This window comes from Lissotriton vulgaris, chromosome 1_1 (genome assembly GCF_964263255.1).
Source record: "Lissotriton vulgaris chromosome 1_1, aLisVul1.2, whole genome shotgun sequence".
Lineage (NCBI taxonomy): Eukaryota > Metazoa > Chordata > Amphibia > Caudata > Salamandridae > Lissotriton > Lissotriton vulgaris.
The window spans coordinates 3,556,043-3,583,258 of record NC_141685.1 but is presented as its reverse complement, the minus strand read 5'-3'; the positions used below and the strand labels follow the sequence as shown (position 1 = coordinate 3,583,258).

The 27,216-nt window shown below is 46.0% G+C and overlaps 1 protein-coding gene across 1 annotated transcript in view; it reads left to right on the top strand.

Moving 5' to 3' along the window:
• Positions 1–27,216, top strand: part of LOC147736926 (uncharacterized) — a 251,816-nt gene that overhangs the window by 135,572 nt on the left and 89,028 nt on the right. Inside the window, exon 4 of the mRNA XM_086966781.1 lies at positions 8,420–8,494. Coding sequence (XP_086822907.1) covers positions 8,420–8,494 — 75 coding nt within the window. The remainder of the gene's footprint in view (positions 1–8,419; positions 8,495–27,216) is intronic.

The following is a 27,216-nucleotide window of genomic DNA, read 5'->3' as shown; positions in this document are numbered from 1 at the left end:
GCCATCTACAGTGACACCATACGTCTGCAAATGATTGCAGACGGCAACCCTACTATGTTGGGGGATCTCAACGTCAGCCATAAGACCACAGTAGAGAACAAGGAAAAGGAAATGTAGCGTAGCACTAATGGGTAGTAATTCAAAGTACGAACCTTTTTAAATTATCAAGCTTGAAAAAACCTATGTAACTATAGGTAGGTTATTCCGTCACCACTGTCAACCGGAAACAATAGTGAGGGTGCTGTGGACTGATATAGGCACTTTTCGAGAGTCTCAAACTGAGACCATTACGTTAGGTGCACCATGTTGCAGGGATTCTGCTCAGACACAGACTGTGCACAGAGACCCAGGACCTCAGTGAATTGTGGTGGATCAAAAAACTCACTCAAGTACCTAGAACCCCTAACCGACTAGCATCAGTGTCACATTAGCTCTTCGTCCTATAGCAAAGGAACCAATGATTAGACAACCCAGAACATGTGACTTAGGTTACTCTCAGGAATGGCGGGAATCAAGAACACTCTTTCATTTGTCATTCTCATACCAGTCCACAACATGGGTAAAAAGAGACACGATAAAGTTTAAAATGTTTATTTTAATGACTTGTTCTAAGATGCAGTATTTTTGCTAACATAAGCAGGCATATGATTAAAAATAATACGATCAGCATTGTTACAATTCCATGATAACACTCAAATGGAGAAATCATATTATAATGATAGTGCAAAAAAGTCCTATAGTGCCTTGTATGCCACTCTCCCTAGCTAGGAACTATGGGGCAGATGTACAACCCCATTGCGCCATTTGTGCACCGCCATTGTGTCACTTGTGTGATGCAGCGGCGGCTCAAAGCCAGCACCATGCTGCGGGGTATTTACAACGTGACGCATCTAGGGAGATGCGTCACTTTGTAAAGCTGTGCGCCACATTTGGGCGGTCCGGCGCAGGAACGCCTCGCAAAAGTGGCTGAGTGAAATCTACAAGATTTCACTCAGTCACTTTTAAGCCCATGCGTCGTCAAAACCCTATGCCTGCTTGAAGCAGGAGTAAGGATTGACGCAACATGTTAGGCATAAGGGCACCCGAGCCTTGCTGGAGCCGTGTCGCGCTTGCGACACAACTCCAGCACTGCGTTAACTTTCCGGCATCAGATGCGTCACGCATCTGATGGTTCTTGAGCCATGGTGCGCCGCATTATAAATGCGGTACATCCAGGGTGGCCTAATAGGTGTCTGTTGTGACGCACAATAACTGGCGCATCCCTGCTGATATGCAGGGATGCACCAGTTATTGTAAATCTGCCCCTATGTTTTATAAAATATAGACGGTCTCTTAGGCTTGAATAGGGGACCCAATACCTCCAAGATCAGCAGAGGTGAATCACATCGGGATCTGCAAAAGCTCTCTGTCTCTCTGGAAACGGATTTTCTCAAAGTGCCTAAAATCATGTATGCAGTGCAATATTAAAGACGCCATATTTTCAGTTAGCTGCAGCTGCGTGCATGTTGTGTCTAAGAATGAGGCGATCAGCCTGAATAACAGCTAACATTGTTATGATAACCTTGGAGGCTTCAGAAGAACTCACTGTGCAGACTACGGTCGCGATGTAAGTCTAGAGATGTTCAAAACGAGCCATTCTCATGTGAAGATATTCACGAAGTCAAACTTACAACAACAGCTACACGCAGTGTTGTGTGCAAAAGCGGCAAAAAGGCAAACATAGCAATATGCGCAAGCAAGGCCCTACCTTCACTACAGATCAAAATAAAAAAAAGAAATTAAAATAAATTAAAAAAAAAATAACAATACATTTTTGAAGAAAATTATTTCAATGGTTGTATAAAAATGTAAATTAAAATATTTGAAAAAAAAATAAAACAACAAAATGTAAATTAAACAAATCTAAATTAAGTTGAGAATATATATATCTATATATTAAAATATATATATACATTTTAAATTAAAATAAAAAACCTTCAAAACAGAAAAAGATGTCAAATAAAAACAATTAAAATTCAAAAATCAAAATAGAAAAAGTAAAGGTACATGAAAATATCCGCAAGCATGTTCATTTATTAAACTTCTATCATTGGCAACCATCCATACAAGCCTATGGCAAAGGGCCACAGTGGCTGGCTGCACAAAATGGCTGCCAGCCAGTGTAATATGGTCATTAACAACAACTAACACTGAGCAGGGAGGCATGGTCACAATTTCAGAGTAGATATGTAGACCTATGGCAAAAGCACACTGGCTGGCTACGCAAAATGACTGCCAGCCACATGGTCATAGCAATAGCAACCAGCAAGAAGGCATGGTCACAAACAGAAAAGACGTGCAGGCCTATTGGGAAAGCACACTGGCTAGCTACGCAATATAGCCACCAGCCACATGATCATAACAACAACAACTGGCAGGAAGGCATGGCCTTAAACAAAGAAGACATGCAGGCCTATGGGAATAGCCCCCTGGCTGGCTACACAAAATGGCTGCCAGCCACACGGTCAGAACAGCAAAAACCAGCAAGGTGAGATGATCACAAAGAGAGTAGACATGCAGGCCTATGGCAAAAGCACACTGGCTGGCTACACAAAATGATCGCTAGCCACATGGTCACAACAACAATTACCATCAAGAAGGCATGGCCACAAACAAAGAAGACATGCAGGCCTATGGGGTAAGCACACTGACCGGCTAAACAAAATCCCTGACAGCCACATGGTCAGAGAACAACAACAACCAGCAAGGAGGCATGGTCACAAAGAGATAAGACGTGCAGGCCTTTGGCAAAAGCACACTGGCAGGCTACACAAAATGGCTACCTGTCATATGGTCAGAACAACAACAACCAGCAAGGCGGCATGGTCACAAACAGAGTAGGCATGCAGGCCTATGGCAAATGCACACTGGCTGGCTACACAACATGGCCACCAGCTGCATAGTCACAACAACAACAATCAGCAAGGAGGCATGGTCACAAACATAGAAGACATGCAGGCCTATAGCAAAAGCACACTGGCTGGATAGACAAAATAACCACCAGCCACATGGTCACAACAACAACAACCAGTAAGAACGCATGGCCACACACAAAAAAGACATGCAGGCCTAAGGGAAAGCACACTGGCTGGCTACACAAAATGACCAAACCAAAACCAAAGGGCATGATGGATGGAGTGTTGAATAATGCAAGCATTCACCTCCAGTCAACTGATCTGGGTTTAATCCATCATCATTCTTTAGCTCACTCCATCACCCCAGTTCCGACATGGCCATGTGCAAATCAGTCTGACCCTGTGCCTCATGGGAACAGTCCAGCCCGAACTGCCAAGGCATGTCTTCCCTGGACCGGAAACAAGCATCCTGGGACCGGTTTCAGGTTCATAACCCTCATCAGCCAGGCCACCTTGAATCCAGTGGCAAAGTGAGCAAGGGACCCACGTCTGGCATACCCTGCCAACTTAGGGCGAACAAAGCCAAACTAAAGGGGATGATGGACGGAGTGTTGAACAATGCAAGCACTCACCTCCAGTCAACTGATCTGGGTTTAATCCATCATCATTCTTTAGCTCACTCCATCACCCCAGTTCCGACATGGCCATATGCAAATCAGTCTGACCCTGTGCCTCATGGGAACAGTCCAGCCCGAACAGCCAAGGCATGTCTTCCCTGGACCGGAAACAAGCATCCTGGGACCGGTTTCAGGTTCATAACCCTCATCAGCCAGGCTACCTTGAATCCAGTGGCAAAGTGAGCAAGGGACCCACGTCTGGCATACCCTGCCAACTTAGGGGGAACAAAGCCAAACCAAAGGGGATGATGTACGGAGTGTTGAACAATGCAAGCACCCACCTCCAGTCAACTGATCTGGGTTTAATCCATCATCATTCTTTAGCTCACTCCGCCACCCCAGTACTAACATGGCCATATGCAAATTAGTCTGACCCTGTGCCCCATGGGAACAGTCCAGCCCGAACTGCCAAGCCATGTCTTCCCTGGACCGGAAACAAACATCCTTTTGAGCAATAAAACAATGGATTTAGGCCCAGATCTCTGTACTGGGGTGAATGTATGACATTGTTCTGCGTTCTGTTTGTGGTGTCTACCGCTTTGCCTTCAACATTCTACACGAGTTTCATGTCTATTGATTTTGTATCTTTTCTTATGTAATTTTAACTGAATATTATATAACAAAAAATAATCACCCAAAAAAACAAAACAAGATAACAAAGAAAAAAAGTACATAAAAGTCTATATTTATATATAAAAAGAATAATAAAGTTATATCAGAAATTTCTAATGCTTATTGGTCTTATATACAGTTGGACTTTACACATCATATAATTATGTGATATATAATACCTTTGGTTCCACTTTAGAAAATAGTAAAATAATTTGTTTCACCCAATTTGTCACTTGGCTATAGACCTTTCCTAATCCTATTGTTCAGCATTCTGTCCATCAACTGTTGTTTTTGCATTTGTCACCCCGAGTAGGTCGGGTATGCTGAGACGTGAGTCCGGTGCTCTCCACACCACTGGAGTCAAGCTATCCTGGCTGATGAGGGCTGAAACCCTGAAACCGGTCATAGGATGCTTGTCTCCAGTCCAGGGAGGAACTGGCTTGGCAGTTCGGGCTGGACTGTTCCCATTGGGCGCAGGGTCAAGACTGATTTGTATATGGCTGGGTTCAAACTGGAATGGCATTCAGTCCATCAACTGTTTTTTTACACAAAATGACCGCCAGCCATAAGGTCACAACAACAAGCAGGAGGCCCGGAAAGCAAAGAGCACATGCAGGCCTATGGTGGACACTGATTATACAAAATGGTCCCTGGCCACATGGCATAATGAACAACAAAGGCAAATGGTGACCTATGGCAAACACACATACACACACATTGTCCAGACATAAGAGGCATGGCAACAAAGAGAACACATTATTAATTTAGCAATGCCAAAAATGAAAATGAACAGGGCTAAAAATGTTTAAAATACACATCACCCCAAGGCCATTACCCACCTATACACTCTTTGCAGTAAAAACAAAAATGAAATACCACCAAAAAAAGAAAATTGTTATTTTTATTCAATGTCATTCATGGCCTAAATGTTACATTATAACAATTTTTATAGCGCGCTAATACCCTTAGGTGTCTAGGCGCTTATGGATCGCATACTGTAAAGGGAAATTAGTTTTTGAAAAGCCATGTTTTAAGATTTTTCCTGAACTCAAGCAAAGAAGATATCCTCCTGAGAGTAAATGGAAGAGATTTCCATAGCCTAATGGTGCTATGTCTAAAACTCCCCCCTCCCCCAGTTCATCGTCCTGACTCTGGACGTAGGCATCATGAACGTATTGGCCAACCGTAATAGTCTCCTGGGCGAATACCAACTAAGAGAATGTCATAAAAATCGTAGACCTTCTCTGTAAAGTGCCTATTTGCTATACAAAGTGCCTTAAATTTCATGCGTTGGGCGACAGGCAGCCAATGCAGCTCTTGTATCCCGGCCCTAATGGATTGATGTTTAGGGACATCTAGCACCAATCTGGCAGCAGCGTTCTGTACCTATTGTAATCTTCTAAGTTGATTGGACTGTAAGTTTGTATATAAGGAATTACAGTAGTCCAACTTTGATAAAAGCAGGGAGGTTAAAACAATGTTCTTGTCTTTTTCGGAATAAATGTAAGAATTTTACACAGGCTCTAATGGTAAAGAAATCAGAAGACACCACCTTAGAAACCTGCGATTTAAAATTCAGCTTCTCCTCTATTGTGGCCCCCAAATTTTTAGCTTTTACTACCGGGGTAGGAAAGGGGCCCAATGTACTTGACCACCAGACTGGTGACCAAAGGGGAGAAAGCTTTGCAAAAAGCACCACCTCGGTTTTGCTTGAGTTAAGCTTCAAGCAATGCCTGCTCATCCAATTGCTCAGGGAGACCATGCAAACATGCAGTTTGTTCGAGTGGTCGACATCCTTGTCTATGGTTGAAATAACCAATTGGATATTGTCGGCATACCTGGTCGGGATTAGATCGAAACTTCTATTCAAAGGTGCTAATTCAGATACATATATATTAAAAAGCGTAGGGCTCAAGGAAGAGCCCTCTGGCACCACACAAGGCAGAATAAAAGGTGAAGATTTAAAGTCACCTAATTGCACTGCCTGCGTTCTACTGCTAAAAAAGATGTTAAAAGTGACAGGGCCTTTCCTCCTAGACCAATATTTTTCAGCCGTTCTATAAGTAAGGGTGGTCCACAGTATCAAATGCCATGGTCAGGTCAAGGAGGATAAGAGCTGATGATCCACCACCACCTAGTGTGGTGCAAATTTCCTCCATGGTCTCTAAGACGTTGTTATCTAAAATGTTAGTGGAGAGTTCCATATTTAACTTTTTCTCCCGTATTTTTGCAGGCAACGGGAGTCTTGCAATCGGTCTATAGTTGGCTGAATCCGTTACGCCAAGGTTGGGCTTTTTTAGTAACGTAATATACAGGCCTGTTTCCACAGTGTTGGAAAGGTTCCTTGTGCGAAAACCTGATTCAAAATGCCAGACAGCTGGGGGCTGATAATATGGCTAATAGTATGCAGTATCCTCGGAGGGCAAGGTTCATCCTGGGAACCAGATTTGGTCTTTAAGAGAAGGGTAGCAATCTGCTCTGGGGAAGTAGAGGTAACATTTTAAAAAGGTGTTATGGTCTTAACTTCCTGTTCTATGCCAGTGTTGTTAGGACTATGAGAGGCAAATTGATCATAGATTTGATCAACCTTTGATTTGAACGCCTGGGCCAATGTGTTGCAGAAATCTTGAGTGCAATTCACAGTAGCATCCTTTTTAACAGTCGTCAAATTATTTATGACTGTAAAAAGTACCTTACTTGAGTTGCCGGCCATCTCTATTATCAGCGTATAGTATTGGCTCGTGTTAGACCTGGTATCATTGGCGTGAGTCTCCCTTTGTTTACTGAATGCCTCCTCTATTTTTGATCTTTTTTGCTGGTTAGATGCTTTGGGCACTTTGCCACTGCTATTCAGTGCCACAGTGCAAGTGCTCCATATGTTAAATTGATGTATTGATTAGTGACTCCATGATAATGTTATTTGATTTACTTGTCAGCCCCTAGTATAGTGCACCATGTTTGCCCAGGGCATGTAAATCAAATGCTGCTGGTGGGCTGGTTGTGCCACCCACAGACGCAGCTTGTAAAGTGTGTCTCAGGCCTGCCATTGCAGAGCCTGCGTGCAGTCTGGTACTGCCATGTCGACCTGGTAAGTGCACCCACTTGCCATCCCCTAAACCTTCTCTTTTCTTCATATCAGACACCCCTAAGGTACGCCCAAGAGCAGGGTGTATTGTAAGTATAAGGTAGGACATGCCCTGGTGTGTGTGGCATGTCCTAATAGTGAATTACAGCCATTTTCATTTTTCACTACTGTAAGTGTCACGAAGACCCTCACCTGAACTCCGTTTTGTTCCTTTCTTGATGCTGCTGATCCCCAACTCCCCGGAGACCAATCAGGACCAGCAAGAATATGATTAACTTACTGTTCCCAACTAACCCCCAAGGGAAAGGGGGAGTGGAGAGAGAGAGAGAGACAAAACACTCATGTCGGTGTGGTAGACTCTAAGCGAATGCCTCTCGGGAAAACAGGAAAACTAATCTTGGATTGCTGGTACTAATCTTGGTCAATGTAGTGGAATGCTACCTGAGAAAATAATGAAAGGGATTACACTTATGTCCTAATCAAATAACAGCTGCTTCACAATGTAATTATGATTTACCAATTAACATACCCTGTTTAAGATAGCTGTATATTCGCACTTCTATTTATTGTCCTTTGTGCATAACTTCTTAATTTGACCTCTTAATTTGACCTTTCTAGAAAGACATATAAAACAACATTCAGTAATATGGCCAAATATTCCAAGGTCACTTGTACCAAGAATAAATGCTTAGTTAAATTCTTATACCTTATTGGCACCAGTCTCCAATTTCAAAAAGGGGTTCTGAAAAGATAATAAAACAACTCAAACACTTTTGCTGGCTACATACAATGATTTGGCTCATTGAACCTTGTGGCTTACTTCAGCCTATTCAGAAAAGCTCCAAAAGTCATTTAACAAAAGTCCTTTACAATACATAGTCTCCAGGAGGGCAATAATATAGGAATGCTATTCGTTCTGCAGATTGTAGAAAGCTTGTTCTAGTTGTATAAGTCTGCTTTAATGTGCACTGAAGTTTTTAGCCGAACGTTTTTTTAAGTACACAAGTGTCTATTTTTAGAAACATCCAAGAGTCAGTCTTTTTATCTTACCGGTCATTAGCTGTGAAGAAAGACAAACGTTACCGAACCTCACGCTGATTGCCAGGCACCTAAATTGTTGACGCTTTTCTTCTTTTCCTTTTCTTCCGCAGGAAACCAGATGCAGAGATCTCGGGAGGAGTCGACAGAAGAACACCGGGCGAGCAGGAATGGGAACACAAAGTCAGGTAAGGAGTCGCTTTAGACTTAAGCGAAGCACTGGGAGTTGGAAGGGTGGGGTTTAAATAGGGTCCGATCACACGCTCAGTCATGCGCAAGGCCAAGGCTGTTGGAAACGTTCGAAACGTGTTTAATTTAAATACAAGTGTCTTTGAGGAAGAAACCAAATGCCTGTAGCCACAGCTTGACTAAGAAAACTTGCTTTGAAAACAAGCATTTGGCAAAAACAATGGAATACATACTGTCACAGACTGTAAACATTAATTTTGACTTGTTATAAATAACAACCATTGGTAAAAACAATCAAAGGCAACTTTCTTCAGTGTTAGGAAAGGGTGTCTGTAACATCTCTGTTTCATTGAGATTGTCTTACAACAGTAAGGCTACCTGTTCCCCATAAGCCAGAATGGGCAGTTTGATTATAAAATCTTATAATTTAAACTGACCCAGGGCACATGGTAGAAATTCAAATTAAGTATGCCTGAACTCAGAATGATAAAATACATCTTTTAGTGAAGTTGGTTTTAACATACTATGTTTGAAAATATCACTTTTAGAAAATAGGTATTTTCTTGCCTAACCATCCAGCCTGCCTCTGCTAGCTTCTGTATTGTGTGTCTGGAGTTTGAGTGACAGGGGCTGGGGGATTCCAGGAGACAGGGTGAGTCAGCACAAGGCTGAATAGAGTTATCTGCATGTAGATGGGTGGGAGGAGTTGTACCTGGGACCTTAATAGGGCTGTGCCTGCCTTCTACAATGCTGGCTCCACCTCCTGTGGTGCGTCTGATGTCCCTGGCCCACACTGTCAAAGGAAAGAAGGAGTCTTGTCAACAAAGCGCTCCATGACTGCACAGAACTGGTTTGGACAGGGTACAGAACCCTCTGCCTTCAGAGGGCAAAAGATTTGCTAGTGTAAATATTGGGGCCCAGACCCCAAGACTTTAGAACACTTCTTGAACAACAAGACGAACCTCTGCCAAGGAGAAGAACCAAGGAAGCTGTAGGAGTTGTACTGCCCCCTGCCAGTGTGCTGTGCTGCTGGTTTTGCCTACAGTGGTGTCTTCAGTGCCAAGGGAAGGAGAAGAAACTTCTAAAGGACTTTCATCATCTTTCACAATATTTCTCCAAGGGCTTGATTTGAGCTTGCCTCCTGACCGAAGTCTCAGGGATACCAGACTTCACCCCTTCTGTTTGTCTGCATCTGGAACTTGCTGTTCTAGATGTTGCAGAAGGAATTCTGCAACACCGACACCGGCGAGCGACGCCGTCATGTGCATCGAAGCCATCGTAGACCTGGCGCCGGCCGCCGGTACACATCGATGCCAGCGAATGACATCGTAAGCCTGCCATAGCCATGAGCGCTGCTCCAACTTGCGACGCCGGCCTGACGCCTGCTGCTGTGTCACATCGACTCTGATGCCGACATCATCGCGGAGCCGATCGTCGACGTGGGTGGTCAAGAATCCATCGACATCGTGACATCGTACGGAACCGGGGTTTTGGTGCCATCGTGACGTCCCCTCCTCTCCAATCAGGAACCAATGCTTCACCTGCCTGAGCAAGCATCCAGGTCCCGATGTATCATCTCCCCCAAAGCAAGGAACCAGTGCCGCAATGCGCCAATGAAGCAGCATCTCCCCGATGCCGTGAGCTGTCTTTGCACTTTTTAAAGGTACTGTTCTTTGTCGGTCTGTTTTGACTCTGGGCCCAACGCCGCGCGCCTCGCGGTCGGCGCTGTACTTTGGGATTTCTTTGACCTTGACGTCATGATAACTCCAGTTGGGGTTATCTGTTGCTAAAGACTGCTTTTTAAGAAAATAAAATAACCTATTTTTGAGCTATTTCTACCATCTTGAAGAATTATAATGGAGTACAGTATTGTGGATTTTTGTCATTTATGGTCTTGTGATAAGTCTATATAAAGAATACTTATTTTTATAAAACCTGTGTGGTGTGAATCTGTTGTGTTTTCACTGTATTACTGTATGTGTTCACAAATGCTTAACACACTGCCTCTGAGATAAGCCTGTCTGTTCGTGCAAGGCTACCAAGGGGGTCAGCAGGGGGTTATCCAGTAGTGTCAACCTATCAATAGATAGTTTATTTGGTTAAGATTATTAACCATAAAAGCGTACAATATACAAAAATCATTTACATTAAAATGACAATAAAATTCAAGATAAAAATACATCAGATTTCCTTACAATCAAACAATACGAAGTTGATAGGAGTAAAGTCCTTGATCTATCAGGGTAACATATCTGGGCCAAGGGGTAGGTTCTGGTAGTTATGGGGGGGTAATTGCTGATAACTAGTTGGTACAGGGCCCCTCCTGCCTTCCCGGTGGTATCCCTCTACACTCCACCTAGTGCTTGGCGAATATGCAGATCTTGGGTAAAAATCACACAATTCAAGTGTTGATATGGGCCCATCTCCTATTTGTGGCTCCCAGCTTTGTAGGTAGGGGACTACCAAGTTGTCCCGGAAGTTGACAATGACCAGGTCTCCCGTTATGTTCTTAGGACGGGAGCCTATCCACCCCACCCTTCTGACATTTAGGATTGTCCCGTTAATGTTGGATGGAAGCGGTCTATTTTTTGTCTTCCAGAACTGGACTTTATTTTTGAGGTCCTGGTGACCTTCAATCTTCCCGGTGGCGAGCACAGGCACCCCCGAGAGGACACATACGTAGGGTGCTGCCTCTGGTGGTAAATTTATTGATCTATTACTCCTGGCTAGCCCATCGGAACATTTACCTACTTTCGACCGCCCAGCTCTGGAAACAGAGCTATGGGCCTTTGTCAGTTCATTGGCTACCTCCTTGTTTTTAATAACTAACAGTACAAGATCAAGAGGGTTATTCTGGGCAATTTTACTGTGTGCTGTCGTGTCAGACATTTTTGTGGCAGCAGTTCTCTGAGATTGCTTGTTTGGCTTAGTTGACTTAGTATTATTGCCTAGTGTTGAGAGCTTTTCCCCAATGCTCTCTAACCTTTCAATGAGCGGGAATAATAGGGTTTTTACCAATTTTTCAATGTGGGCCAACAAAATAGATGGTAAAAGGGATATAGGGGTTTCCAGTATTTGACCCGCTTTGGGTATCTCGGGGGTGGTGGTGACAGTAACCAAAGAGGGATTTAGAGTTGTTTTTCGATATTTCAATGGTTTCCCCTTATATTTCATACCTTTACGTTTTATACTCTGGGAAGGAACATAAGGATGTGCTAACCCCTGGGTGGTAATTATATCTGTAATTACAACTGGGACATCCAGTGGACTTTTATTAGGTTGATGCGAATTCCTAAACTGAGGGCTTCCAGTACCCGTAGGGCATATTGTGGGGCTGGATTGTTCAAATCCCTGTTCAATGGGGATATACCTAGTTTTGCAAATTGCATTTAATTCCCTCTGTAATAAAGAGTTTGGCGAGTCAATTAGGATTGGAGGGGATCGTTTGCTACCTAAGGTGTCTTTAGGGAGGCTATGTTCTATTGACTCAAATGCCGATGTTACCCTAGTTAAATATAGGTCCAGTGTCCCCTTTAATGACTCTCCTTGTGAGGCAGATTGTTTGGCTGACCCTTTAGGAGTCATGGTGCGACTAGCTAATGACCCAGCTGCACGCACCTTGAGTGAGAACAATGGATATCTAGGAGGTCTTAAAAAGACTAAAGGGCTACGGAAAAAAAAATAATAATAATAATAAACAGGAACAATTGTTGGTAGGCTCCTAATAGTTGGTCTCTATTTAAGCAAACCTCAGGTCATATCTTTAGTCCTAAGAGACCATCCAAGAGGGGTGCCCCGAACCGGCCTCCCCGGTCCTCTGAGGGCCACAAAGGGCCCGGGCGCTGGCCCGCGCGTGATCCCGCGACGCGGGGGCTGGACTGCTTTTCAAGCACCTCCTGGCGCGAAATGTCACTGGGCGGCGTGTCGCGCTGCTATGGCTCCTGGGTAATGTAGTCTGCAAGGAGTTTGTAAGGGCCCGTATACCCCCCCTCGTTTGGCAGCCGCGGATGATGCTTGCGGCGGCTGAGTGGAGGTATGGAAGGAAGATGCCCCCCGCCGAAAACTGCAGAAACAAAGGTATGGGTATGAGCCCCAGAGAAAGTGATGCCCCCCGACCCTTCCCTGACAGTGAGCTTGTCAAAAACGGCGCCCGTGCTGCGCCAGGGCGTATGCTAATGCTCGAGTTCAGTCACAATTATTGCAGGGTCCCCGTGTTGGAGCGGCGCTGTTTGCTGGCGAACTCCGGGTTTACTGGTGGCTATCAGGCTTCTGGAGGCGCCAGTCTTCCCAGCAGCAGGGTTTCTGTGGGGCTCCACTGGCTACCTCTCAGCTCGCCTCTTCTTGCCTCTCAGCCCTATCGCAGTCTATTCAGGCGTTTCCATGCAGCCTCCCGCCCACGTGTGTCAGCGTCTCCTCGGGGCCTCCCGTTCTGCCCTGGGTCCCACTCCTTACCGGCCTTCAGTAGTGCTTCACGCAGCAGTCACTCTCCTCACCCGGGACTGCAGCTACACGGGCGGGCAATCTCTAAAGCCCCTCGGGCCCTGCACTCTCAGGGACAGCGCTGTGGTATTCCAGGCCGCCCCGCCTTCAGTCCGCCTTCCCGCGCCGACCGGCTCCAGTTCTCGGTTGCTCAGGCCTCCACCGCTCACCTCCGACCTTGCTCCGGGCCCCGTGCTAGGAGCCCCTCTATGCTGCCGGCCGCCTTCCACTTGAGTCACGGAGCCCACCAGCTACACTGCGACGTTCTTCCGGCAGGCGCGGCTTGCCGCAAAGGTTGCGAGTGGCGCCCAGTACCCCGCTCCTCATCAGCGGCAGCTCCTGACTTCTCAGCAGACCAGTAGTGTAATCCCCGTTCCCTGACTTAGAAGCAAGGATCCCTATTTGGTCAAAGGTGTATACCATTGCCCAATAGAGACCCCCAGTTCTAACAGCTCTTCTCAGTAATTCTTTTTTTCTTATAGTCCGCTAGCATAAGCTTATATTGTTCTTTTTCAGCTGCATCATAGTTTTTCTGCCCTGTTCTCTCTTGCCTCCTGCAGGTTTGTTTATCTAGTCTTAAAGCTTCGGAGAACCATAGAGCAGATGGAGTTTTTATATTTATATTTGCCCCCGTCACAGGAGCTTGTTTAGCAAAATTAGATTCTAGCCAGGACGTGTAACTTCTAGCTGATCCGTCTGCTTCCAACTCTGAGACAGGAATGCTTTCAACTAGCTGGCTTTCTATTACACCTGAATCAATATTGTGCCAAGCTCTCCTAGTGAGGTTGGTGTTAGCCGTATTAGTAGTTATGGAACCAGGCAGGTTCCAATGTAATAGGACAGCATGGTGATCGGACCACTTAAGGGTGAGAATCAATGTAATAGAAATGGCTGGATTGTTAGTGAAAACACCATCCAAGGTGTGACCTGCTTGGTGTGTGGAGCCTTAGACTAGCTGTTGGAGACTTGGGCCCCGATTCACAGAACTAACTTAAGACAAAATCCTAAACTTACTACATTTGGTATTCACAGAAGGCATTTAGTAGTAGTAAAGTTAGGATTTTGTCTTATGTTTGACTTAAGACAAACTTAAGTCAAACTTAAGACAGTCTTAAGTCTGTCTTAAGTCTGTCTTAAGTCTGTCTTAAGTCTGTCTTAAGTCTGTCTTGAGTCTGTCTTGAGTCTGTCTTGAGTCTGTCTTGAGTCTGTCTTGAGTCTGTCTTAAGTCTGTCTTCAGTCTGTCTTCAGTCTGTCTTCAGTCTGTCTTCAGTCTGTCTCCAGTCTGTCTTCAGTCTGTCTCCAGTCTGTCTTCAGTCTGTCTTAAGTCTGTCTTAAGTCTGTCTTAAGTCTTTCTTAAGTCTGTCTTAAGTCTGTCTTAAGTTTGTCTGAGGTCAAACTTAAGACAAAATCCTAACTTTACTACTATTAAATGCCTTCTGTGAGTACCAAAAGTAGTAAGTTTAGGATTTTGTCTTAAGTTAGTTCTGTGAATGGGCTCCCTACATCCGATGTGATATCTAGAAGTTCCTGAGTTTCTTTATCAGCTAGTGTTTCCAGGTGGAAGTTCAAATCACCCAGCATGGTGAAATATCTAGATTGAATACCCAGTTCGAGCAAAGAGGACAGGTTAGTTAAAAGATTTGAGTTAGAGCCAGATGGGCGATAAATTATTAATCCTTTAAGGGTTTTGTTAGAAATGAGGTTTCTAGTTGGCTAGGGCTTGTGCCTAAGCCAAGCAGAAACCACCACTCTAGTCAGGGCAAGGGAGTTAAACGCCAAAGATAACACCTGCTCACCCCCTTGGTAGGTTGGCACGAGCAGTCTGTCTTATCCCAGAGGCCATGTGAAAACAGTTTGCCCAACACACACACAGCAACAACATATTAGGCACATCACAAAAGGAACTCCACACAAGGTTATATCAAAAATAGCCTTTTTATTATCATATATCACATTAGAATAGTAATCACACAATATACACTGTGCCAACTGGCACTGGGCGATATTTACAGGGGATTATATACACGACAGGGTTACATGGACCACTGTCAGAACCATCACAAAATGAACTTAGTAGATGTAGAACAGATAATAAACATAGAACACAACCGGTAATTGCACTGTACTCAGCATTATCCTGTAACACAAACCATATTATGCACAGTATCACATTTAGGGGAAAAATACATTCTGCGCCAAGCTCATCAGCATAAACATATTAGACCCTAACCTCCTAAGCATAACTCACAATAGGAATAATCTCACTAGCATAAACCACAGTAGAGAATATATCAAACATAAACACAGTATGCATAAACTCATAATCATAAGACCCCATTTAGAGGAGTAAATCAGGGTGCATAAGTCATAGCAGGTAAATCACATTTTCTAGCACCACATAAATCACATTAGCACATAACCTCCTAATAAAAACCATCGTAGAGGCATAAATCACATTAGGGCCTGGCGCCCTACAAACCTAACAGTCTCCCCCTGGCCAACTGGCCTTCTCAATGGGGCTCAAATCCCCTGAGTCCAAAATGTCAGGGCGCGCTGCCAATGCAGCAATATCCATGTGCGCAATTGCGCCGACCTAAACGTGGATGCTGATGCTAAGTGCTGCGCAGCTGTAAAAGTACGGGGGCAAAGGAGTGCATCTCACTCCTGTCTCCTTAAATATGCCCCCAAAGGAATTATGGCCTAAATGGTGCAGCTGCCCACAACTTGCCGGGCAGCTGTGAAGTAATAAGGTCTGGCACCACTGTGCCCTCTTGTGCAAATGGACGCCAAACGTTGCAGCTCCCCGCGCTGGTGCGACGCAGCTGAGAACAGAGTAAAGGGGCCTGGGCACCACTGGGCCCTTTGGACCCACACGGGGGCCCTAAAGCAATGTGGCCCACATTGGAGCAGCCGCCACGGCGTGTCCGCTCAGCCGCTCAGGAAATAGGCATGGTACACTGTGCCCTGGACGGCACCGACAACACTTGTGGCCACGGAAGACGGGCATTGGCAATATGCCCCGATGCGCCTCCAATATTGGAGCTGCCTGCAATGGTGGGTCAGCTCAGGGAATTGGCCTTGACACGGGGAAAAGCACGGACCACTCTTGGCCCTCTAAGAAAAAATGCCACCCACGTTGGAGTAGCCCGAACTCTGGTAGGGCCGCTCAGACTCAGGGCCTCGGCGGCGATGCCCAGCAATTGGACGCGGGGTGGGCACCCAAAATTTAAATATCCATTGAGCGGGTTAGGCTCCTGCTCGTAAGAAGTACAAACGTGGGTGGGCCCCTGCAACTACAGCAAGGCGGGGGAATTCCCTACGATGGGGATTCCCTCAAAACAAGGATGCCGCTCGGCGCTGCGCAGCCCACACGCTCTTCTGGGGGACAATAAAGAGAAAACAAGCACTGCGCTCACAGGGCGCAAAATGCAGCAAAAGTCATGGGGTCTAGTTGAAGTACCACAAAATAAATAACCTATGGAGCTATACTTAGCATTAGCCCCCAATACCAATTACCAAATAATTAGTCAGTTGGCAGTGAAGAAAGTTCAATCATTTATTACACAAATACTCTATAGAGGAGCCTCTCCCAACCTCACCCCTCGAGCTGCGTGGAAAAGACTGCTGGCTTGCAGTCAAATTGGTACAGTTATACCCCCGGATCATCACATGAAGACACCGTAAATGGAAAAATACTGCTTGGCCCTCAGGCCTAAAGGAAGGACCATATATGGCACACATGATTGGTTCAGAAAGCTTCTATTCATTACTGGGAAGGTCAGAAAGATTGACTCCCTTTCGTCCTGGTGCCCGGGAGTGAAGGCACAGCGCCTTTCGTAATGCGCTTATCGCGTCCAAAGCCAGATGCGACATTGAGTCCTAGGAGAAGAGAAAGACAGTCTACCTTCAGCTGTTCTCCGTAAATCAAATGAATGGGAACCTGACAGCAGCTCAGAGTAACACATGACCAGAGGTAATGTCCAACACAGAGAAAAGGAAAATGGCGTCTGTGTGGTTTTCGGCAGATACAATGCAAAATACTAAAATAATCCTGATTCAACCAAGGAAAACACATGAGTAAATACATGTATACATAATTGTTAAAAGGATACATAGATACACCATGCTAACAATATATAATTGTACCTAATGCTACCAACAAGAGAGGAGAACCGGATTTTTCATCCCTCAGATCCACCCTTTTAGCAAGATGTAGCTAACTAAATAGGGTTCAGTCTTCAAAAATTCCCTCGTCAATCTGCATTATATTGTTTATCTCTTGCTGAATCATTTGAGTTTTTACCGCTGTAGGGGATGGAATAACTGCAGAGGAGAATTTAGTGGCACATTAAGAACAACATGCAGGCCCACATTGTATGCAAGGGCAGCATGTGAATATAATACCGGCTATACCTGCTAGGATTATTAAAAGCTTCAAACCCCAAGTGCACAACAGTCCCCCAAACCACCCAGTAAGGGACCAAGTACCAGTTTCTGCATGTATCTCAGAGGCTAAATGGTGCAACCTTTGAATGGCAAAATGAACAGTGGGGGCGGAGTCAGGAATATACACACAGCAGGAGCTGCCAATCACGCGGCATGCTCCTCCTCGATCAGCTAAGATAACATCTAAAACCATTTGGTTCTGAAGCAAGACGAGTCTCGTCGCCTGAAGCTGTACAGTTACGTTGGTTAAGATGTCTGCAGTGGTATTGATTACTCGCTCAACTACTCTAGACAAGCGCTGCACCTCTTTGCTAGTGATTATTGGGCCCCATATAGGGAATACCCCTTTGCAATATCAATAAATTGTTGCAAGGGAGTGTCTGTCTGATTTATGTCCGTGGTATCTATCTCTCTTCTATTTCTTGTAAGTAGTAGGCCTGAATCATCTAAGCGATGATCCTTGGGATAATTGGAAGGGGCTATATACACTGGGGGATACAAGAAGGATAAATAACAGCGACCTGCCCAGCCACGGGGAAGCCATGTATACGCATTCTCCCCACATATGAAATATACATTCAGGGGGGTCAATAATGGTGGACTACTGAAGGTTCGCAATCGGTAAGTGTAATTGATCTACTTTCCCCTATGGGGACATGTCCTGCTCCCTGTACACAAAATGCAGAAGTACTGTTTAGTATTGGTATTGGCAATATCAATAAATTGTTGCAAGGGAGTGTCTGTCTGATTTATGTCCGTGGTATCTATCTCTCTTCTATTTCTTGTAAGTAGTAGGCCTGAATCATCTAAGCGACGATCCTTGGGATAATTGGAAGGGGCTATATACACTGGGGGATACAAGAAGGATAAATAACAGCGACCTGCCCAGCCACGGGGAAGCCATGTATACGCATTCTCCCCACATATGAAATATACATTCAGAGGGGTCAATAATGGTGGACTACTGAAGGTTCGCAATCGGTAAGTGTAATTGATCTACTTTCCCCTATGGGGACATGTCCTGCTCCCTGTACACAAAATGCAGAAGTACTGTTTAGTATTGGTATTGGCATAGCTCCATCATCAGTGACATTCCTTTCCGTAAATTGCTGGAAATACTGGGTGTAGTTGAACTCTACAAAATCGAGAATTTAATTTTTCAACCAAGTAACATTTTCATGGGTGGTGTATAAATTCATGCACGCATTTGGATCCAATGATCCCTCCCCATTATTTCCTTCTGAATCAAAACCTGGATGTATTTCTATGTATGCTAAAATCATTTCATAGTCCCGCTCGGAATATTGCTTGTGTCTATTGTATAGTGTATATACATCATTGAGAGCAACTTAAACCTGGCCTCACAACTACCTAAATAAGACAGGTGCAGGGATATAAATAAATTGTGCTTATGCATAACTGAAGGCAAAAGGCCACACACTCAACAATTTGTAGTATTAGTTGCACTATGCGTTTGGAGAAGCATTTCAACAAATACATTCTTCGTGTAAGTCTGAGGATGTTTTCTTTGTGAGGGGCTAAGGTAAAAAATACATGTTCTGGAGGTGGAGGAGTAGTTCCTAAAATAGTATGCATAGGGTGATGAAATTCCAAATACATAAACACTCCCATTAATATAATTAGCAAAATTGCTACAGCAGCCACAAGTACAATTTTGGCACGGGGTGTCGAACTAGAGAAAACAGGCATATTTGCAGGGAAACGACATGGAACAAAAGGAACAAAACGGGCAAAGGGATACATGCTTGCTAAAAGTCCAAAACTAAACTTGGGCAATGCAGTCCGACCTGCCAGAGGGTTCTTCTTTCTGGGGACAATCTAGAGCCTCACAGGCAGGCTCCTATTGTTCATCTCAAAGAAACCCAAAACAAATCTTCACGTTGGATTTATGTTCTCACACAACCCTTAAGGAAAAACACAACCTGGGCCCTTTCACCAATTTCAGTCTTTCTTTCTGAACAGAGCAATACGAAATGTTCCAAGCTCTCAATGTGTTCAGTCCAGTGTCTCGCTCAGCACCCAGGGAGGGTTCGAACAAACCCTATTACTCAGGTCTTTCCCTATGTCCTGCCATCTTCACCTGGGGTACTGTGTTGTCTTCTGGACCGCAGGTTGTATCGGACATGGCCAGGCGTTACCTGATCAGAGAACAAAACAGAAGAGGACACATCCGTAGCAACAGGAATATCATGAGCCTTTTGTTCAACTGCAGGGGCAACATAATCTGGAGCAATCACTGATGCAGATGGTTATACCCCTTCCGAACCCGGTGCTCCTTCTTCTTGCCCTTCTCCAACTTCCAGGGTGCCAGAAAAAGGGACAAAATGAGTTGCTCGTTCACTCTCCTGGATCAAAACTCCTTCCGGATGCTGCTGATCATGAGGAAGTGGGAGGGGCAATTTCTTCAGATGTGACAAGTGGATCCAGTGTTGTTTGCCATCCACATTTACCGCAGTCCGCGTGGCCAGAAGAATGTGATAAAGCTTGGACCACCGAGGGGTCAAGCTGGAGTCTAGCTGATAGTTCCTGACCAGGACCCACTGTCCTGGTTCCAAACGATGTCCGGGACCCTCCGGCAGGGGCTACAACACTGCTGATACCTGTTGATGAATGGAAAGAGGATCTTTAGTAAAAGCATACAGATAATCTGTCAACATAGGATATTCAATATCCCAGAATGTTTTAGGTCTCGGAACACCCCAGACATTTGCTGGTCATCCAAACACAACCTCATAAGGTGACTGGCCAGATCGAGAATGAGGGGTAACCCTTAGAGACAGTAAAGCTAATGACAGGGCGTAGGGCCACTTTAGCCCAGTACCTTCCTGGATCTTGGCCATTTTCAGTTTCAGTATCCCATTATACTTCTCCACCAATCCTGCAGACTGTGGGTGTCGGGCTGTATGAAATTTCTGCTTAATTTGTAACCCATTACACACATGTTTTACAAGCTCTGCATTAAAATGTCCCCGTTACCTGTCCAGATCACCCGAGGCAATCCATAACATGGGAAAAGTTCCTTGATCAAAGCTTTTGCTGTGGCCATAGCAGTGTTCTCTTTGGTCGGATTCGAGGGTGAAGTCTCCAGTCGCTGAAATCCCGAAGATGTCGGGAGTGCCAATCCGCAACCTGATTGTTGCGGCCCGGAAGATACTCTGCAATAACCGTGATCTTCCGGTGTAGGCAAAAATGCCAAAAATCCTTGGCGATCTCCGCTAATATCTTGGACCGAGTCCCGCCCAGCTTGTTGACATAGCGGACCGCAGATACGTTGTCCATCCGGAGAAGAATGCAACAACTCGTCTGTAGGGGGGAAAAACACCGTATCGCAAAGGAACCCGCCAGGAGTTCCAGACAATTTATGTGGAGAGACAACTCCTGGGGTGACCAACGACCCCCTGTCGAAACAGACCCGCAACGGGCTCCCCAACCCCACTGACTGGCATCCGATTCGATCACCAGTTCCGGAGATGAACCGAACAGGGCTCGACCGTTCCAGGCCTCCATGTGGTCCAGCCACCATTGCATCTCCCCCCGCACTTCCTCCGAAAGAGGAACTTGATCCGAATAGCGGAGGCCTTTCCGGAGATGCTGAATCTTTAGGCGTTGCATCGCCCGGTAATGTAGAGGACCCGGAAAGATTGCCTGAATGGAGGACGCTAGAAGACCTACCACACGTGCCAACGACCTCAACGACACAGTCTGTTTGGAAATAACAGACGTCAATTCTCTCCTGATGTAACGGAGTTTCTGATGGGGCAAGAGAAGTTGGCAAGTCACTGAATCTATCTGAAAGCCCAGAAAATCGATAGATTGAGTGGGAACCAAAACCGATTTCGGAACATTGACTAGAAAACCCAGCGACTGCAAGAGTGTGATGGACCACTCCAGATGTTGCCGAAGCCTGAGAGGGCAATCCACCATAAAAAGAATGTCGTCCAGATATATGATCAGCCTGACTCCCCTGGAACGAAGATGCTCTACAACTGGCCTCAGCAATTTCGTGAAGCACCATGGTGCCGACGAAAGGCCGAACGGGAGAACCTGATACTCGTACCAACGCCCCAGCCATTGAAACTGGAGGAATCTGCGATGGGGTCTGTAAATCGGGATTGACAAATATGCATCCTTCAGGTCCAGACGGACCATCCAATCTCCCTCCCGAAGGAGATCCCGCAGAAGATGGATGCCCTCCATCTTGAAGTGTCTGTAAACCACCCCGCTGTTGAAGTCTTTCAGGTTGAGAACTAGGCGAGACCCGCCTCCTTTTTTCTCGACCAGAAAGACTGAGCTGACAAAGCCCTTCGGATGGCGTTCGGTAGGAACAATCGCTCCCTTGCTGAGGAGCACCTCGATTTCTTCTGACAGACAAGCCTGAGAGTGACTGGAAAAAAGCATAGGGGGTGGAAGACGGGTCTGATGCATTGGGTGATAGAACTCTATCTTGAAACCCTGAACGCTTTCTAGCACCCAAGCATCGTTGGAGATCATGCGCCAATTGTTCAGGAAAAATTGCACTCTGCCCCCCAACATCACATTGCATGCTTGAATTAGGCTCACCTGTAGCTCCGGAATCTTGATATTGGCCTTGGTGTCCACCAGATCGCCCCTTGCCGTATTGACCTTTTCCTTTACGGGAAGGATAGAAATTGGCGCGGGTGGAGTAACCAGAGTCGTACTGACCACCACGCTGCTGCGAGGCTCCTCTCTGGGACTGTTGCTGCGACCCACGGCCGAACGATCGTCCCGTTGTCGTCCGGCCTTGGTAAAAACCGGACGCATGGCCCGGCGCAAGGGCGCCTGTGCTTTAATAATTCCGCTGAAGGCGGATACAAATTTAGTCAGCTCCTTCAAGAAGGGTTGCCCAAATAGAAGGCCCTGCGCCTCCGGACCGGCCTCTGAAGTCGCCAATTCTGCCAATTTTGGATCCAATTTAAGGAGAATGGACCTACGCCGTTCTGCGGAAATGGCGCAATTAACATTCCCGAACATGCAGACAGCCCTCTGAGCCCACTCGATGAGCTCATCAGGATTGACAGTCGCCGAAGCTTCCTTCGCCTTGAAGCCCAGATCTAGGATTTTGGAAAGGGGGCCCAACATGTCCATTAATTTATCCTGGCAAGACCTCCAGGAACGGTCTAGGCCTTTCTTAGGATCTTTAGAATATTTTTTAAGGTAGGTAACCATCATCGGGTCCACCTCCGGAGTCTCTGCTATGTGGTCCGCAAGGTCCGGCCCTGGGCACTCGGAGCGAAGTCTAGCCCGGACAGGCGCCTCAAAGGGCTGGCGAACATGCGCCTCAAGATAAGCGGCCACTGCCGGAGCGGGCCACCACGATGTCGAATTCGGATGGATAATGTCCTCCGGTTCGAAATTCAAAAGGGGGGGACGCTCAGGAGCGTCAACAAAATGCTCCTTGCGGAGACGCTTCTTTGGAGGGGAAGAGCCCTGACCTGAAGAGGCCTGAGCATGGTCTGACTCCTCCATGTAATGTGACGCAGAAGATTTGGGCTTTTCCGAAGACAAAACCTTCGCCAGTCTTTGAAAGTCCGATTTATGAGGGTTATGAGGCGACTTTGCGGACTTCTGGGAAGGAGGTAACCAGCCCTGTTGAACAGCATATTCATTCAAATGACGTTTCAGGGGATTAATAGCCCTAACCAGCGCCTTATTCACTGAAAGTTGTACACCTTTATCTAATTCCTCCACCAGGTTGTACTCAAGAGAGTCATCCTCTTCTTCATCGTAAAAGCAGTCATCATCTGCGTCATAGTAATCAGCCATCGCACCAGAATGCAGAAATTCAATGCCCACAAGATGACTGAGCAAATATTGAGTATCAAGGATACAAATAAGGGGGAGTGACAACCCCAAAGCAGGCTAAAGAGAGGTTGGAAGGACCAAACTCAAGGCAAACAATTTAAACGTGGAGGGAGATAAGCCTGCCAACAAAAAAACACTCTAGGCAGAGCCTATGCACAATAATATCAACCAAAGCACTTTCCTGTGCTCCGGCGTAGATGGGGTCGAAAGTTCAGGGCTGTGGGCGTGAGCGCTGGTGAGAAGCGTTCTTTCACTCGACCGGCGTGAGGCGAACAGCCTGAAACCGGAAACAAAGCAGCGCGCATGCGCGACGCTGCTGCCGCTGAAACACCGGCTCGAGAGCGCTCGCGCTCTCCCAAGAAGCCGACGACCCCTGCTCCCACTCCACCAAAGCAACGGGGCACAAAAGCGGCCAGGCGCAGGGAGGCGAACACACGCTCCCAGGAAGACACGCCGCCAACGGACGCGCAAATACCGGCACCGAAGCCGAGAGAGAGTACACAAGCGCCGCGCACAAAAGCAAGCAGCGGAATATAAGGCAAGTGTACACAATAATAATCACAACAGTAATATCAGCAAAAGCAATGCAATAAAGGTAAAGAGACTTAACTGGCTGCGGAGCAGCAAAGAAAGAGGAAGAAGGACTAATGTTTGGACCTTATATAGTGTAACCTCTATGGTCATTCCCAAGTGTTCATGGGATTTGTAGTTTTTGTTTTTATTGGCTGGTGAGCATTTCATTAAAGAAATGAGAAAGCATAATCGGAGCCTCCTGTCCTGACATAGAATTATCACAAGGTCAGTAATGCCCAAATCACCCTAACACACTCAGTAGCAAACCACAACCCTGTGATGCAGCGGTGAACCCTCTCTCCCGTTTTCTCCTAACAAAGAGAAGCCAATGAGAGGGTAACGCAAAAAATTTCGCTGAATACAAATAAGGATCATCAGTGTTCAAAGTATCATATGTCTATAAATCAGACATAATTCTTTTTACAGTCTCTATAACCCAGCCATCTGCAATAGAACATGAAATAGCAGAAATTCATAGAAACTTTCAGCATTTATGAAGGACTTGACAATTCTAGGGCCCGCGGGTTACTACCATAACCACCTGCTATGCCTTCCCAAGTGAAGAATCCGTCAGACAGTAGATAATTCAAACCAGCTTTATTAGTAAATCTCTGCAGAAAGAACCCTAGTCAGACCTGCACTCAAGATGGACGCTGAGGGGGACTGCCTTCCAAACAAGTTACAGTAAGTAAAAAGGGCTTCCCAGCCATCTCTAACCACGCCCACTGTGAAAAGTTACTGGCCTGGGCTGAACATGAGCAATTGAGCACAGAGAGATGACCTAACACGTGCCAGAGGTGGACATGTTATCAGGGATACAAGGACACGCTGCTGGGTTTCAGCATCTCTTAACGTGGGAGCAGAATGTGGTGTGCACAATGGAATGTGCCTCATTAGCAAGTCAGGCTGCAACCATGAGCAAGTACATAAAATATAACAAATGCAATGTTCTGCTGAAGCAAGCAATTTCAGTTCTGGGCCTCCCATAACCCCTTCCGTGCTCCAGTTGGCCAACAGCTGGTGCGGGCACTACCTGGCTAGTGCTGCAATTGTCTGTTGGCCGACGCTGCCCCGCCCACTCTTTGAAACAGCCGCACCACAGCGCAATTTGTGCAGCGGTTAAGAAGTTATAAGAAGTTATACAAAAAATAGGATGAATCTACATTAGTCAACAAGGCCTTTATACTGCAGGCGTAAATTAGTAGGCCTGCAAACACGAGAATCAGTGCATACTAGTTAGTCACACTATGCTAACTTTGCACAACATAACTAATATGACTATGGGAAAGGAATTTCAAATCCATCAGACCCTCCTTTTAGCATGTGTGGCTAACTTAAGCGTAGCCTTTGTTGGCTATCCGGCAGAGTCTTTAACATAATAAGGGGAGAAGTGTTGCTCAATGGTTAGAGCGGCAGACCCTGATGCAGAGGTCTAGCCCGGGACCAGGGTTCAATTCCCGCCTCGGCGGGTCTTGGGCTCAACTTCCTTGGACCTGATAATTCTCGCCTCGGTGCCTAGTCTAATCATGGGTCCCACTCTGCAACTCTGGGCAAAAGCTTGCTTAATCTCCACACCGGCCCCAACAGCGCTAGGATGCCTGGCTTCACCCTGGGGGTGCCCAGGAGTGGGCACTTCACAGGGAAAAAGCCAGGAAGGGTTCCACAGCGGTATGCGTACAAGCCCCTGAGATACTCCTTCGGGGGTCGATGCGGGCGCTATACAAATACTACTACATTTACATATGAGAAGTCCTTATACATTAGCTATTAATCAAAGCAGAGATGAAGCAAATATAAACATAAAAAAAATACACTTAACTTTCAAATATACCTTCATCAATCAACACGAGTGACTGTATTTCTTGCATAACAATGGTTTCCACAGACAAAATAAACATTGGAGGGAGGGATCAGTGGAGGACTCCTGGGGATTCTCAGTATGGGAGTGGTGTTACAACTGCTATTACTCACTTCAATATTCCCCATACCCTGGACACAGAAGGAGGATTTAACATTCACAACAGCCAAAGGCATGAGCTTATCTCCAGTGACATTGCAAGCTTGGAAAGCTTGGTAGTATTCGGATATGTTGAGCTGGCGAAATTTGTCTCTATCTACATCTATTTTATTGATCCTCAGTCTCCTACCTATCGCCTTATGACAGGAAGTTGCAAAAATACGATCAAAATGGTTAGTACCAGGGGAAATACCATATGTATGTAAATGTATGTATTGGCATTTATATAGCGCACTACTTACCCGTAGGGTCCCAAGGCGCTTTGACCGCTGCGAAACCCTTCCTGGCTTCCCTGAGAGATGGTCCCTTAATGGGTATCTCCAGGGTGAGACCAGGCATCTCCGGCGGTCTGGTGGGGCCGTTAGTGAAGATGAGGCAAGCTAATGCCCAGAGTTGCCGAGTGTGATCGCTGATCAGAGTGGGCACCGAGGCGAGAGAATTATCGAGTCCGCTGACCCTGGTCCAAAAACCTGCCGCGCCGGGAATCGAACCCTGGTCCCGGGCCGTCCTCTGCTCTTGGGTCTGCCGCCTCTAACCAGTGAGCCACACTACTTCACTATGGGGTTCTATGCTGAGGGCGCACCTGCATTGTCATTGATGACCGGGATATTATAGCTTTATAATCCAAATGATCTGGTTGGGAAAAGGATCGAACCAGACTGATCAGGGTAAACCAACCTTCACAACTGCTGCCATAAGGCAAAGGCACAAGTAATCATTTTTCACTTTTATTTGATGCAAAGTCTGAATAAAAACATTATCTTGATAGGCCTTCCGGTGTTCCTCTTTATGAGGGGATTAAGTACCAATGATATGTTCAGTAGGGGTCGGAGTAGTACTTATGAAAGTGTGCACAGGATATTTTTCTTCCAGAAAAAACAATAATACAAGTATCAGAGCAAACACAATTATTGCCACAAAAACAACCTTTGTCTTGGGGGACCAGGAGGACCAAACGGGACCTTGGGAATTAGGGCGAGGACCCGCAAAGGGCTGCTCCTCCTCTGGAATGGGATGACCAAAGGGGTACATTGCTAAAAAGTACTTGTGGAATTGAAGTTGCTGTACAACCAGCCAGAGGGAAGTCTTCTCCCTGTGTCCGTCTGAGCCTCACAGGCAGGCTCCCATTGTTCATCAAGTGTTCACTATCCCACAGTGGAGCTGAACAACTTGCAACCCAGAAAAACAATTGCGGCCCAGGCTAAGGAAAAAGTATTTCTTTCAGGATAGGGAATCACCCTCTGGGGTACATTCCCTCAACGATCCTGTCCAGTGTCTCAGGCAGTGCACCAGTATTCTTCACTCTAATCTAACAGGCACCAGAGACACAGCACCTGTACCCTATACTCAAGTCCTTCCCTA